Genomic DNA, 15,293 nt, shown 5'->3' with positions numbered 1-15,293 from the left:
CCTGAGCTGGACCTTGAGCTGGACCCTGAGCTGGACCCTGATTTGGACCCTGAGCTGGACCTTGAGCTGGACGGGAGGATAGTGGTGCTGCTGGAGACGCCGAAGCTCCGCCCCGTCCCCTGGTGAGGGCGGAGTTGGACGCTCGGGCCTGCCTGAGCTTACCTATGAAGTCGTTGGACTTGCCGATGTCGTAGTCCCACACGGTGATCTCCAGGGTCTTCTTGGTCAGGTCTGCATATTTAATGTCGTAACAGAACTCCTGCAGGAAGACGTGCAGATTTTCAGAATAAAACGTCACAACAATCACGAACGCAGCTTTTCTTTAAGAACATCGGGGTCGACCCCATTCAAGATGGCCGCCAGAAATGGGCCTAACTCAGCCGGTTTTACAGACATGGAGCTGGACCTGGGTGTGGTAGTGGCTGAGAGTCCTCCTAAAGGCCCGCTTTTAGATCTTATCGGGTTTAAAGCTCGTTTTTACAGACAGCAGCTGTTAAACCGATCAGATAAATGAGAGATTTAAGTTGTTTTAGGTTCATTTTCCTTAAAAAGGTTGTGTTCAGCTCCACTCATCGGACTCTGTGCTTAAATTCAGGCAGATTAAAATCCTAAAGCTCAACAGGAACGACTTAAAACGAACAAATGTTCAAATAAAAACCTCAGGAGGAAAAATAAAACCAGTTTTTACCTCGTTGAACTCGGGGTTGAGCGTTTTCTTTTTCACAGCAGTTTTGTGCTTCGACTTTTTGTTCTCGTCGGGTTTCAGGTACCTGCAGGAGAAGAACCGGGACGGGGGTGGGGTGGTTAGAACGGGTTCTCAGAGCCGACCGGGTCTAACCAGGCTGTGTTGTTCTGTCCTCCGGGGGGCGCTGTGGCCTCCTTTTCTCCGCTGACAGAAAATTAAACTTCTCAACATTAAACGATTCGTTGCTTCATTCAAACCTTCAGAGCAGATTTAATGTTTTAAATCTGAGTTTATTTTAAATTTATAAACATGTCAGAGAGATTTTTGCTCCAGGAATCATTAAAAAGCAACAAAATAAATTAAATTCAAAGTAATAATAAAAAGCAGATGTTTGGTCAGTGAAACAAAGTGTTTAAAGCAGCTTCCATCGTCTCCGTTTAAAGATTTTAAATCTTTTCTCCAGATTTCTTCTCCTGGAGGAGGAAGACAAAGGTTCCTCTGATCTTCATCTCCTTCAAAACCAAACTTGATTCAACATCCTGACAGAACGAGGCTCCATTTCAGCTCAATTTTCTGCTCAGATTCTTCTTCCTGGTGAATTTTTCTGCCCCTTCTTGGGTCAAACTGAGTTATTTTCTTCAGTTTATTTACTTTTCATTGAACCCATCATGATGTTGTGTCGCTGCAGAGTTTCTATTTATTTAAGGATCTTTTTGTGCTCAGTCAGCAGTTTATTTTGTATTCATGTAGAAAATAATGGAAATTATGGCGAAACGAGAAAACAGAGCTTCACGTCATTAAATAATTCACAGAAAGTTGGACTTTAAACGACTGAAGTGGCTTTTTGGCATCTTTATTTCAGTTTGAGTTAAAACATTTATGATTTTATGATGAAGAAGAAGACGAACCTTTCATCTGTCTGAACTTTCTACTTTTTTCACATCGAAGCTCCTTCTTTATTAGATTTGATGTAACTTTATAAAATAACTCAGTTTGACCCAAAAAGGGAAAAAAATCCATCAGGAAGAAGAACCCGAGGCAGAAAATGGCGGCTCGTTCTGTCAGAAACTTTGTTTTCACAGAAATTTGACACTTTTTATAAATTTTATACATCAGAACATCAGCATTTGGTTCCAAACGGACGTTTGATCCCCGGGCGTCGATCACCTTTACTCTCGCTCCCTGAATGGCTGTTTTTATTCCTTTGGTTTCATTGAAAAACCAAAGAGGACACGTTTCTCTCCGGGCTGCAGCTTCGGGAGACGAGTTTCTCTTAGACCTGGTTCTTACGACTCGTTTGCTTTTAAACAGAACAGCAGATAAACTCTGACGTCACTTCCTGTTTCAGAAACTGACCTCAGAAAAGTCAGAGTTTATCTGACGGCGGACTCATTTCCCGGGACTCTGTCGGCGTCGGCGCGGCGTCCTTCGGGCCTCCCTCAACCTTCCGAACAAATCCCGCTTTTGTTCCCGGCAGAGCGGGAAATTAATTGCGCTTCCGCCGCCGAGGCAGATGAAAGACTCGGGGAAACGTTCAGGTGAGATAAATAAGACTCTCCTTCAAATCACAGCCCATCAGTCGGCCTGCTGAGAATCACGGGTTATCTCTCTCGTTCTGCTGCAGATAATCCATTCCTGCATCTTCCTCACGGCTTCGAACGAAGACTAAAAATAACGTTCGGGTGTTTCTGGTGAGACCTGAAGCCTCGGTCTGATTTAAAGCTGCTGATTTCCACCTCATACAGAAACAAACTTTATTAAATTAACTCTGGGTCAGATGTGGTTAACCCCCCTCTCCCCCCCGAACACCCCGGGTGTTTGGATCGGTCCATACTGACGTTTTGACGTAGGGGTCGGAGAAGCCGTTGGCGTCCATGGCGGCGAGGTGAGCGCAGCGGATGATGCCCACGATCAGGCAGGACTTCTGCGTGTTGTACTTCAGGGAAATCATGATGCGTCCGCGCTCCTCCAGAGACTTGTCTTCAGTCTTGTTGACCTGAGGGGTTGAAGCGAACAGATTTAACCGCCGTTAGCAGAAACTCACACGAAGGCCGGGCGCCGTTCAGCCTGAGCGCTCCAGAAACTAGAACCAGATCTGATCCACGACAGAGACGAGCTGAAAAACATGTTTTAAACGAAGTGGCAGCTCAATAAAAACTAAAGTAAAAGGGACAAAACAGCCGAAGTCCAAAGGGAAATAATTCCTCTGAAAGAGCGAACGATTATCTCCCACCTCCAACAGAGGCGGGACACAAAAACTCGTCTCTAATCGATGGCGTCAGATCTTTGTTTAACTCCGGCGGGCGACATGCATTCCTTCAGGGCTCGCTTGTTTCATTTAATAGTTCTTTTCCAGCGTAGCGGTTATGTTAAAGTCGGTACAGTCGAGCCTACATGTGCTTCGTGTTGATAATATCAGAGTAATTTATTCCTCCATGTTGTTGTGGTCCTTCACTGAACACTTCAGGCTCTTTGGGGAGAAAAATTCACACTTCAGCGTATAAAAATTACAGACATGCAGCCCATAAGGAGCTATAAGAGGTTTTTTTTTTTAATGTTCTGCCCAGTGAGTTCGAAATGCAATTTCTGAGCAGCACTGTTCGCTGCTGATTGCGTGAATATGCAGAGGATTTTCCTTTACCTCAGCTCTTTTTTTAAAGAAGTTAATATCAGCCGAATAAAAGCACGACTTCAAGCTTATCGAGAGCTGCTTGGAAGACACCGAGGCAAAGGAAATGTGGGCGTTTTTACTGTGGTCTGCATGAAGTCTCTTCCTGCTTCATTCTTCTGCTTTTATTCATAATAAAATACCGTTTACTACACTGAACAAAAGTACTTTGTACTGGTAGGAAAATACTGATATCTCATGGATTAATGTCTTCCTGATTTAAAAAAAACAAACATTTTATACACTTTTTATGGGTTCAAGCTGTTTTTCTGAGTCCCAGCAGCTCATCAGAGACTCAAACCAAAACATTTCAGTCTCACAAAATGTTGAAGTATTTATAACATCAAAGCCAGAAATAATTATGTCCAAAAACGTTTTACTACAGACCAAGACATTAATGGACAGTTTGTCCCAAAAAACTGGTAGCAATACATAGTGCAGGGCCTGGGTACTTACTGGGTTCTTAGGAAGCTCTGTAGAAATTAGATTAATTGTATAAATTATGACTAATAGCAGATTTAACCTAAACTTTTACAAACAGATGAAAAATATGAAGCTTGGTGTTTTGTTTATTAATGAAATTAACAACAAGTTTTGTATTTTTTAATCAGCAACAGAGTTTCTGCAACTTCTGTTCTGTGGATGGAAAGTGGAGAAGTTAGCTCCAGGCCAACAAAGACCACTACAACCATCAGGAGGGAGGGGAGGGAGTGATCTGCATGAGGGTTCAGCTCCAAGAAACTCCACTCTTTTAAACGGGAGGTGAGAAAACTCATCGAATCAGAAACGAAACGTCTTCAGAAACGAACAAGTCGTCCAGCTGCCTGCGTCTAAACCTACAAGGGAAATGTTTGAAGCGCACGCACACACACACACACACACACACACTTCTCAGCAGCGCTCTCAGCAGGACACTAAGCAGAGATCTCCGGGGAGCTGACTCTCTCCACATGAATCATGACTTTTAGCGGACGTCTCTCTGGACCCGAGCGTCTCAGCCTCACTTTACTCTCAAACACACGTTTCCTCTTTCACTGCCGTAAATACGTTCAGGGTTTCCCTTTTTCTGCCTCCTTCACGTTTCCTTCAACAGGAAACACTTTGATGAGAAACAGGAAAAAAAAAAAAACGTGAAGTTTTTGCCACATCTTTGTCACAGCCGTCCGCCACGACGGGAAGGTGATCATGTAACTGCACGTGACTGTGTGCTCCTTTGTCTGTTAGCAAAATATCTAATGACCAAGCAGATGGATTTTAATGAAACTCATTGGACGAACATCTGCAACTGACTGACGTTTGGAGTCAACCCAATTCAAGATGGCTGCCACAGCTTATCAACCTTCCTGAACAAAAATGGCTCCAACTCAGTGGATTTTACAGACACTGAGCTAAAACTTGGTGTGGTAGTAGCTGAGAGTCATTCCTAACACACACTCAGAGTGCTAAATGATCGATTTCTCTAAAACTTGTCATTTCTTCAAGGAAAATTAGTTTCATTCATCTGTTTTTTTTACAGTTTCTTTGACAAAAACGGCTTCAAACTCTTAAATATTTGATACATGTCTGAATTCAACAACAATTAAAGGTTTTTATTCTGGTTCAGAGATCCATTTTCAGTAAAATAATCCAAAACTAAACCAACTTAGTGTTAAATAAATATCACAGATTTACAATCAAACCAATAAAAATGGTTTCAATAAATGTTCTTTTACTCAAAAAACTGTTTATAATAAATTTTCTGATCATTTCCTGGCAGTGATTGCATTATTTAACCCATTTTCTATAAAAAATGACATTATTAAACCATTTTTTCACATCACAGTTGGTCTCTTTGGTCCCAGACTGTTTAAAACGTGATTAAATGAAATCCTGAGTTTTTACAGCAGACAGTTTGTTGCCGATGGATAAATACTCTTTCCTTCAGGGCAGTCTGTCAATACTGAAGATATGTCCAAAAAATAATTTAGATTTAATAAACATTATTATAACTGCCTTCGTCAACTTGTTTAAAAAAGGAGAGAAGAGTATTTCCTGGTGTAAAAACCCATTTCACGTGAAAACTTTCTGTTTGTAGGCGCAGGCCTAAACAGGAAGTCTGAGCTTAAAGGTTGATGTAAAAAAAAAACGTTAACAGAAGTGGCACCAAAACAAGTTCTAGTAATTGCCCAAAAGATCTCAGCCTCGGTCTTGAAAAAGCATACAAATCTCCTGCAGCCTCATGCCGTGAGTAATTACGTTTCACCTTTTTCACATGATTACAACCCGTGTACGATACCGAGCCGACTCCCCGCAGGCTGGCGGTGGTAAAAATGGCAGCTATGACTCATTGAGTCATCTCGCCTGCTACAAGTCTGCTTCCTTTTGTTGATATTTTTGTCACTTCATGTTACCTGAAGTATTAAAATGATACCGTTTAAATCAAACAAACTGGAGAGTCGTTGTCATGGCAGAAATAACAAAAAATGTCTTAAAATTAAAGGCCAAGCCATCGTTGAAGGAATGGCAGCGTTTAGCTGATTTTATCAAACCCTAAAAACATCGTTATAAACAATCTAATGATTCAGAGTGTCCAGGATGACTTCAGCTACCATCACATCAAAATTTAGCTCAATATCTTTAATCATCTCTGTGTTGGCTAACGTCAATTAGCTGTGGCGGCCATCTTGAGAAGGTCAGTCAGTTGAAGATGTACATCCAATGAAAATAACAATTAATGTTGTTACGAATGAACAACATATTCTAATAAAACCCAGTGAACTTGTGAAAACCACCATTAATCAGTCAGCAACAAAATGGCCGCTGCTCCTAAAAGCTGAACTGAAGTCAAATCAAAGTTGGTGATTTTTGGGGCGGAGTTCATGACGAGCGCTGCGCCCCGGCACTACCGTCCGGTTGCTTACTGGTGGAAATGGATGAAGAAACCATTTCTGAACACGAAGAAACGCAGGAAGACCTCGAGGAGTAACGGATCTACAACCAGACCAGGATGAACCTGGAATCTCTGGAATCAGATGATCACCAGGACCGTCATGGCCGACAAAACAACGCGAATAACAACCAAGTTGGGAAAATGAAACCAATTACCCCCAGATCATTGTCATGACATCAGCACACAACACTAAAAATCAAAATAAAGACGACAGGAGAAAGCTAACGAAGCTAACTCGAAGCTAACCCGATGCTAACGATGCTAACTGGTAAACAACGTGAGCGCGCTTCAGAGTAGCATTTATAAACTCTCTGTTCCCCTTTATCAAGTCGCTATCAGACATGGATCGTTTATATTTTTTCACAAACGGATCTCAGGCTGTCGGCCTGGAAGCAGCTCAGACCTTTTAATGACGGCGCGCTCACTTCCTGTTTGAAGGAACACTTCCTGTTTCTCCTCTCCTTCTCTGTGGAGATGTCCTCCTCTCCATTTGCCTTTGTTCGTAGTTTTTTTTTGGCGTGAAGTCTCAGTAACAAGGGTCGGAACGGTGCTTCTCTTTGAAGCGGTCCGAACCCGAGTTCTGATAGGAATTCCCACATCGGAGCTCATGGATCCAAATCTGAGGAAGGTTTTTATCTTTCGGGAAGCCAAAAACTGAATCTCCAGTGGTATTTTCTGGCAGGTTTGAACAATTAATTCCAACAAACTAAACTATATTCATCCACTCACTGATGAACGTCTGAACGCTGTGAACCTCAGCAGCTCTGAGGACGTCACTCATCAGGGGTCACGGGAAAAACACCCGAGTGGTTTCTTCAATGTTCGGTATCATTCAGTATTTTTATGATGTTTAAACCTTTAGACCTCTTATTTCTTCGAACGACTCGTCTCTTCCATCCCTGCTCTTCTGGACTGTTTGCTTAACATTTTCCAGCTACTTGTATTCTGGTCTGCAGGAAAACCTGATTATGACCGTCTGGAGGATGTCCATTAATTGTCCTGAGAGGACAGTAAAACCGGACACCTCTAATGTGGCTTTCCCAGCAATAAATTTGAATTAAAGCAGCTAAGTGCTGTTTAATCCGGAGGAATATAAATCCCGTTCTGTGCTTCCTTCTCCATTTCCTGAGCTCCACATTCTGGGAACAAAGTGGCACACAAGTAATTATCCAACACAACAGTGGTCCAAGAGTCACCGACGGGGTTCCAGGAACTACACAGTACCCCAGGGGCTACCAGAGAAAGGAAAGGGGCTGGGTTTGTTTTTGTTTGTGGGTTTGTGTGGAGCAGTTATGAGCAGTCGGTATCTTACCCGCAGCAGACAGAAGTCAGAACGATCACGGTTTGGAGAATCAGGGAAGCTAACAGCTACTCAGAGCAGGATAATTAAAAAACTGGTCCACATCTGCCCGACAACAGATTAAACACCAAACGTGGGGGGAACAAAGCGGACCAAGTTGGGTACGATGTGGGCAACAAAAGTACGTGCATGGCCAAGAATACAGTTTTGAAAGCCGTGCACAAAAAAGCAGGCAGTGATTTTTAAAAACCAGCCTCTCAAACACACGGCAACACTCAGAATTCAGTATGACTGCAAAGAAAAATTTGCCTATTTTCTCACAATTTCGAGTCTCCAACAGTCAGAGCCCAGTGAGAAACTAGCTTACACACCAACTCAGCTCTGTGACTACCTGAGAAGCACAAAGGTCAACAACACAGCTCCCACTGGTAAAAATAAACAGTTCTATCTTTATAACGGGGTAATCTTCAGCAGTCTCTTGGTGATTTTCAGTTCAGCACGTCGTGTCTGAACGTCCCTGAATCGGTGTGTGTGCAACAAAGAGCCGGGCCAGAACACCTCCCCGCCCATGTCCTGGTAGGATTCCTCGGATCAACACCTCTCAGAGAACAGCGGGAAGCTGATTATTGTGCAGGTCCTAAAAAAATAAAAAGAAAAGAGCCGAGGCATACGGGGAAGTGGCGTTCCCTTCAGCAAACTCCCAGCAGAGTATCAGGTGGAAAACCTGTGGCTCGGAGGCTTCGCCGGCATACGGACTCCCGCAGCGCAAATGTTCCGATTATTTTAGGATAAAACTAAAGTGTTAGGCCTGAGGGATGCCACGGTGCTTATTACAGCCAACAGCCCCTCGAACCGTCACAAGATACAGGGAAGGAAACAGAAGCACTTAGTGAATTTACTAAATATATTCTGTTTGTTTCACACTTTCTAAGGGATCAAACACTTTCATATGAAACTGTAACTCAACATAATGACGTTATCTTCTCCGGACCATGAATGTCAGTGCTTTGGAGTTTTCAACACGGCTCAAAATGTCACGTTAAGGAGAAAAAATAATAAATAAATCAGCAAAGTCTCAGCTGAGCTTCAGCAGAAAGACGGCTACAGCTGAGGTTCAGCTTTTCTGTCGGGTCGTAGCTTTTAAACACGCGGGTAATTAGACAAAATATCGTCCAAACCCGAATGAAATCTGTCATTTTGTAAAATAATAGGGTGAGCCACCAATTAATGGCCGCCTCAGACAATTAAACCTTTCATTGTTCAGCCGAGCCGAGAGGGAAACAGATTTACTGCCAGGTTGGGCTGCTGGTCTTCAGTCAGCGAGGAGGTTCGGATCCATCCAAACCTGCCGGCGACGTCGCAGGTTTCCATGCCAACAGGCGAGCGGTTCCACCAGAGTCACATCTCTGCGGCTCACAGAGGTTAGTTTAAACACTGAAACACAGGAAACTAGCGTCGTAAGAAGGCGTGTTAGCGAAATATCTCCTGAACCACTGTGTGTATTTTTAATGAACACCATTCAAGATGGCTGCCACGCCTAATCAACTTTAAAGAAAACCCACAAAAGTGCCTTTAAGGCAGTTTTTTACAGATACTGAGGTGGTAGCAGCTGAGAGTTTTTGAAACTTTACCTACAAATACTGTCTGTCTGTCAGCAAAATATCTCATAAACCAGCGGACAGTAACCGGCTGCCAAAACTAAATAAATTTATCCAAAACAAGATGTCAAATTCACCAATTCTGAGCTAAATGAGTCATTTTTTAAGGTTTAAACTACACCTCTGTCTGCTCACCATAAGCTGATCGGTGGTGGGGGACTTTTCATTCTTCAGATTTCTTTTTTCTGATGGAATAAATACAGACCCGTCCGCTGTCAGCTCTGACTTCAGGGGTTTTTCTGCAGGAGTAAAATCTGTAAATCTGAGCACAGATACAGTCGCTCCACAGGCTGAAGGTTGGTGGCTGCGAGGAGAAACAGGATCAGGATGTCCACCAGGACTTTATTTCAACCACCCGGCAGATTAAAGCGCTGTGTTTTGAGCCTGTAAGTGGGCTGCGGGAGTGGATTATGTGTTATGAGAGCATGGGAGTGGAGTGTCATTGAACTGCGGCTGAATACCCTCTGAAACCTGCCTACACGCTTCACAACGTAGGAAAAATGATGCTGATCCGTGTTTAGAGGAGAGCCGATTCAGGGTAACTTTAGGCGACCTGGAGGGGAGGGAGGGGGTCCGGCTCAGGGTATCTGCTCTTACATGTTGAATGAGTGTCATTGGTGCTGAATTAACAAAGTAGATCTGACATTATATGAACTTACAGCGCTGCAGGTGCACCAACGGCGTCGTTCCTCGCGGCTCGACAGAAACACAACATTCAACATGGCTCCCACAGCCAGGGTTAGGGGTGGGGTTAGGACTGCGAGTATAACCCATAAAAGCGATCTTAAATTAAAGATGGTTGGTCTCAGCGGGGATCCTTCTAACAAACCACAGACACAAATCCAAACATTAAACTGTATTTAAGTCCAGCAGCGGTTCGTTGGTTCCACGTCTTTTCCATCCGTTTTTCTTTTTTTGTTTTTGTGTGAATGACCACTTACACTGTTTGTTAAAAGGATTATATTCTAGACTATAATCTGACCAGAAGTCAGATTTCCTGATATTTAAACAAACCTGTTTCTGGATCTGAGACTGAGAGACCGGCGAGCCGTTCTGGAAATCACAGCCTGTATTTGTGAGCACGGTTTGAAACGCTGCTTCCTTGGCCGAGCACAAGACTTTTCTGCCCGTCACGTGAGGGCGTGGCGTTTCAGACTCACCGGAAGCTGTTTCTCCAGACAGTTGTTGAAGTTCTTCACTTGGTTGGGCTTCAGCTTCTTGAGGGGGATCCGTGTTTCCCCAATGAACTCGTTGTGGCGAAACTTGTCCTCGTCACAAACTGAGATCCTGGAGGAAAAATGGGAATGAAGTAAAACTCGGATTATTGTTCTGCTGCCAAAACGAGGCTTTAAAAACAATCAAAGCTGCAGATTTTTCTCCCAGGACATCGTCACCAGAAGCTTCACTTCAGAGCAGAACCAATCAGAATGACAGGAAGTGGCATTCAGCCACGCACACATCAGAAGACTCGAGAATAAAAAACTTTCTGATCCTTCTTTCTGATCCCGTTAGGACCAAGTGAGATCAGCATCACCTGAAGACTCCGCCTGCTAACTGACCGGAGTCAGGAAGCAGGAATCTTTGATGCAACACTTTATTATTTATGGACGGTTTTAAACTCTTGATGCCAAATCAAAGGATTTCGAAGACCTTCTGGGTCCTTCAACAAGTCTTTTGATGCTTCAGGTACAAAAACCTTTCTCAGCTGCAAATGAGGCTCCTTGATTTACGCACAGAAAGGGGGGAGAAAAAAAAGCAAATGGCCAACAGATACAACCCTTATTATTTCTTATTTTTTATTTATTTCAAACATGTATACATAACAAAACAAAAAAGATAATAAAAGTAATAACAAAAAAATAATACTAAACAGGAATGAATCCTGCAGGAGAACGGAGGCGAACAGGTGCAGCTGAGACTAATGAGTATGAGGAACAGGTGTGAGATCAGGACTGAGGAGACACACGGCAGGAACAAGAAAGACTGAAACAAACAACCAACTGAAACCCACAGATCTACAAAACAAAACAAAGAACCAGGACCACGGCAGAAGAACAAGGAACTCTTCATGAGAAACGCCTGCTTTATGTCAGCATCGGGCTGAGGCTCCGCCTCCTTGTTCCTAAATAACTTGGATCAGTTTTGTGGACAAACGAGATTGTTTAATTTAAACGAAACATCTGAGAACCTTCTCAGCACTCAGCCTTTTCACAGAACCGTTCCTTCTCCACTTCCTGTTCACACTTTGATAAAAAGAAAGAACCAAAGAACGGGGTCATGTTTTCTTACAGGAAGTGGAAGTTTTGGCTCTGAGTTTTTATTTATTCATTTTTTTTCAGGTGTTGCAGTGAAACGAAGAGGACCGAAGAACGAGAGCTGCTCCGTTAGTTTTTCCTGACTGGAGTCAAACAAAAACACAAAAAAAGTGTTTTATAAAATCTGTTCTATGATTTCAGATAAATCAACTCGCAGGAAGGACCAGAAGATAAAGAAAAACGGAGAAGCGTTTTATTTTTTGCCTTCCTTCCATTTTTCTCCTCATGACCTTTGTCTTCTTCGGCTTTAATTTCGTTTGTCCTTTCCTCTTTTATCAGCAGCTCTCTTTATTTCCTATAATTGTTCCTCCATCGTTCCCATTTCCGTTCCTTTAAATCTTTTCTGTTCATCCTAATTATCTTTCCCTCCCTGTGCATTTATCACCTTCCTGATTTCATTCCTTCCCTTTCTTATTCTTTACACATTTCTGCTCATTTCTAACCTTTAATTCTTTCCTTCCCCATTTTCCTCCACACTTCCTTTCCTCTTTTTCGATTTTTCTGCGTTAATTACTCATCCTTTGTTCACTTTTTCCGAGAGTTTAATAATTTTTATTACTATTTCCCTGTATTTCCGGCTCGTTTCTCCCCTGATTACCTGAGAGTTTTGCGGACCATATCCTCGTCGGTGATGCCGTAGTAGGTCAGCGTCTCGTTCCAGAAGGGGTTGAGCGTGTTGTGGAGCGTCTTGGTTCTGAGTTTATTTGCCTGAAAGACAAACAGAGTTGTCCCAGAATCTTCCTCCTGCAGAACTCACAGAACTGATCCCGACATTTATCTGAAGATTTAAACGAGTCGATTCGAAATCACGTCTGCTGTTTGTCTGAACTGTTAGCAAAATATCTCATGAACCACTGGAGGAACTTTAATGAAACCTTCAGAAACTGACTGAACGTCTACGATGATTATAACCTTGGGAGTCAATCTGATCCAAAATGGCCGCCACAGTAAGGCAGTTTTAGCAAACACACGCTGTTTGAAACTCAGTTAATTTCACAGATACTGAGCTGAAATCCGGTGTGGTAGTAGCTGAGCATCATCCTTAAATCATGCTTTGAGCGCGACGCATCGAATGACATCTTTGTTTAAAACTTCCACATAAATCTAGTTTGTCTGTTAGCAAAATATCTCATGAAAAACTGGATGGATTTCCATTAAAACCTTCAGCAAGAAACTATCGGCTGTTTGTGTCCAACTGATGAAGATTCGGAGTCAACCCAAAACAAGATGGCTACCACGGCTAACCGACACAAAAATGGCTGCCAGGCGGTGAATTTCACAGACACTGAGCTGAAATCTGGAGTGATCGTAGCTGAGAGTCATTCACGACTCATCTCCGAGCTATAACAGGTGATACAGCAAGACGGCAGAAGGTTTGACCAAAATGACTAAAACTCTTTTTGTGTCCCAATCAAGCGTCTTTGTCCCCGAGTGTCTTTGTCTGAAACGGAGTCTCAGTCTGATCAGTTTGCACACTTGCAGATTACACACCGTACACCAGGGGTGTCAGACTCCAGACCTCGAGGCTCCGCTGTCCTGGAGGTTTTAGGTGTTTCTGCTCCGACACACCTGTTTCAAACGGTTTAATCACCTCCTCGTTAAATCCTCAGCTTCTCCAGGAGCGTGGCAACAAGTCCTCCATTTAAAGCAGGTGGTTTAAAGCAAGAAAACGTCTAAAACAAGCAGGATGGAGTTTGACACCTGTGCACCCATTAACGTTAAACCAACACTTGTCAGCAGCTCCACAGTAAAATATCCAGAGTTCCTCCTCTAGATGTTTCATTCTTATTTTCATTCTCCTGATTCTCCACAGTGGGACCACTTCCACTGCTGTCCACTGCAGGTAAGATAATAGCCCGTCGTGACTGCTCCACACAACCCCGACCTCTCCGTGGAGCCAACTGTCTGCTGCCTGAAGGTCGAGCGGCGATAAAAAGCGACTCGAGGGACGGACTGAAGCAGGTCGGGCGGGATCTTATTATTACTGCCTTAAACTGGTGCAGGGAATTAAATAAATAATGAGAGTATCTGCAGCTTCTCCTCAGCGGAACGAGGACGGCGCTACAAACGAGCAACCGGTGTCGTTATCGCTTCAGCTTCGCTCCCCGGCCAATTATGACCCGACTTTCCTCCTTTGACTTCCAGTTCTAGCTCCAACGAGCAGCTTTAAAACCTGCGGCGGACAGAGAGACCGGCTGCGTTTTAAAAACAGAAATCAGCTGTCACCCGACACGTATAACCCCCCCCGATGACAGCCCGCGTCCAACACGTCTGGAAATGTAGGTCAGAAAACCTGAAATTTGACAGATTTCTGAGGTAAAGTTCTCCCGATCATTTCTGCAACAAAAACAACCAGCTGAAAAAAATAACAAAACCTTTAATTTTATTTAAATGAACATTTCTGCATCATTACATCAGTCCTCCTATAACTTTATTATGATTTTATTACTTTAATCTGAGGATTTATTTTGTTTCTTTTATTATTCCAACATTAATTTGACGGTTCTCCAAGAACCTGCCACTCTTTGCTTTATTGTTTTTTTTTATTTTATCATTTATTTGCTTCTGAAACTGTATAAAAAAGTCATGATTTACTTTCCAATTTAAATGTGGAACTTTAAACTTTTATTTGAACAGAAGAAGATTTGAAGATTTATTGTTTTTTTCCTGCGCTCGGTCAGAGCTGCAAGGTTTTTACTTCCCGTCAGAATCGAGACTTTAATCTGGAAGAATTAAAAGTCATTTCATCGTGTTTGGTTGTGGTTTTCGAAGCGATGGAGCTGTGATCTGGCGTCGCGGCAGAGCGTGAAACTTCACTTGTGATTAGGCTGCAGGCAGAACCACGACCTCTTTACTGAGCCTTAATGAGGCTCTTAGACCGAGCCTAATGACCGTCTGACGTGGAGCTGACAGAGAGCTCGCAGGAGGTGACGGCTTCTTGTTCTGATCCGAGAGGCGCTTTATTTCACTCACAGGTCAAATAAAACCCACGAGTCAAAATCACAACAAACCCTAAAATAGTAATAATTACATTTCGTAAACCTGTGGAAAAGCGGGATGCTGTTGCCATGACGTCCATTCACAGAAGATGCTCCTCTTTATGAGCAGAGAGAGAAAAGCTGCAGCAAGTCACACCAAACAAGAAACGAACATCTTGACATTCAGTCGTTGAAAAAAAACAACAAAACGAGACTCATTCTGGATTATTCTTTCTAAAGTCAAGTTTTTAGGTGTTGAGTAAAAAACTGTTTATTTTCAGCTCATTCGAACTCCTCGGTTTGAAGAAATGAAGCTGCTTTCAGATCTGAAAGAACTGGAAACTGCTGCCATGAAGTTTTTTTTAGACTCCCAAACGAGTTTAGCTGCAAAAAGTAAACAAACAAACAAATCAATGAGTCAATAAATCAGTCCCTCCAGGATTTCACGGGCATTTTTTGTGATTGTTGCGGCTAAAATGCCTGATTTCTCGGGGCATTTTCCTAAAAGTTGCAATTTTTTTTTACTTAAATCAATAAAAACCCATAACTTTTAATATATAAACCAAAAATCCTTCCTAGTTTTGTAAGATAATTACCAACAAACATTGACATTCTCAAAAGGTGCTTTATTTGAGAACTTTGATAGCTTCTAAACGNGACATTCATGAGCATTTCTGGATCGTCCCTGGTCTGCAGCTCTCCTCACATGTTTTGCAGACACAAAGTGTTTGTCGATGCGTTTATGTTCCATGATTACACT

General features: G+C 42.8%; 1 protein-coding gene across 2 annotated transcripts in view; it reads right to left on the bottom strand.

The window, feature by feature from the left end:
• Window positions 1–15,293, bottom strand: part of doc2b (double C2-like domains, beta) — a 95,447-nt gene that overhangs the window by 3,575 nt on the left and 76,579 nt on the right. For both annotated transcript variants that reach the window (XM_037979240.1, XM_037979241.1), the window contains 5 exons: window positions 12,154–12,263; window positions 10,401–10,527; window positions 2,524–2,681; window positions 689–770; window positions 163–259 (listed from right to left, as the gene is read on the bottom strand). In XM_037979240.1, the coding sequence (XP_037835168.1) occupies window positions 163–259; window positions 689–770; window positions 2,524–2,681; window positions 10,401–10,527; window positions 12,154–12,263 (574 nt within the window). The remainder of the gene's footprint in view (window positions 1–162; window positions 260–688; window positions 771–2,523; window positions 2,682–10,400; window positions 10,528–12,153; window positions 12,264–15,293) is intronic.

Source organism: Kryptolebias marmoratus, linkage group LG13 (assembly GCF_001649575.2).
Source record: "Kryptolebias marmoratus isolate JLee-2015 linkage group LG13, ASM164957v2, whole genome shotgun sequence".
In the NCBI taxonomy this organism is placed as follows: Eukaryota; Metazoa; Chordata; class Actinopteri; order Cyprinodontiformes; family Rivulidae; genus Kryptolebias; species Kryptolebias marmoratus.
This window is presented reverse-complemented; position numbering and strand designations above follow the sequence as displayed.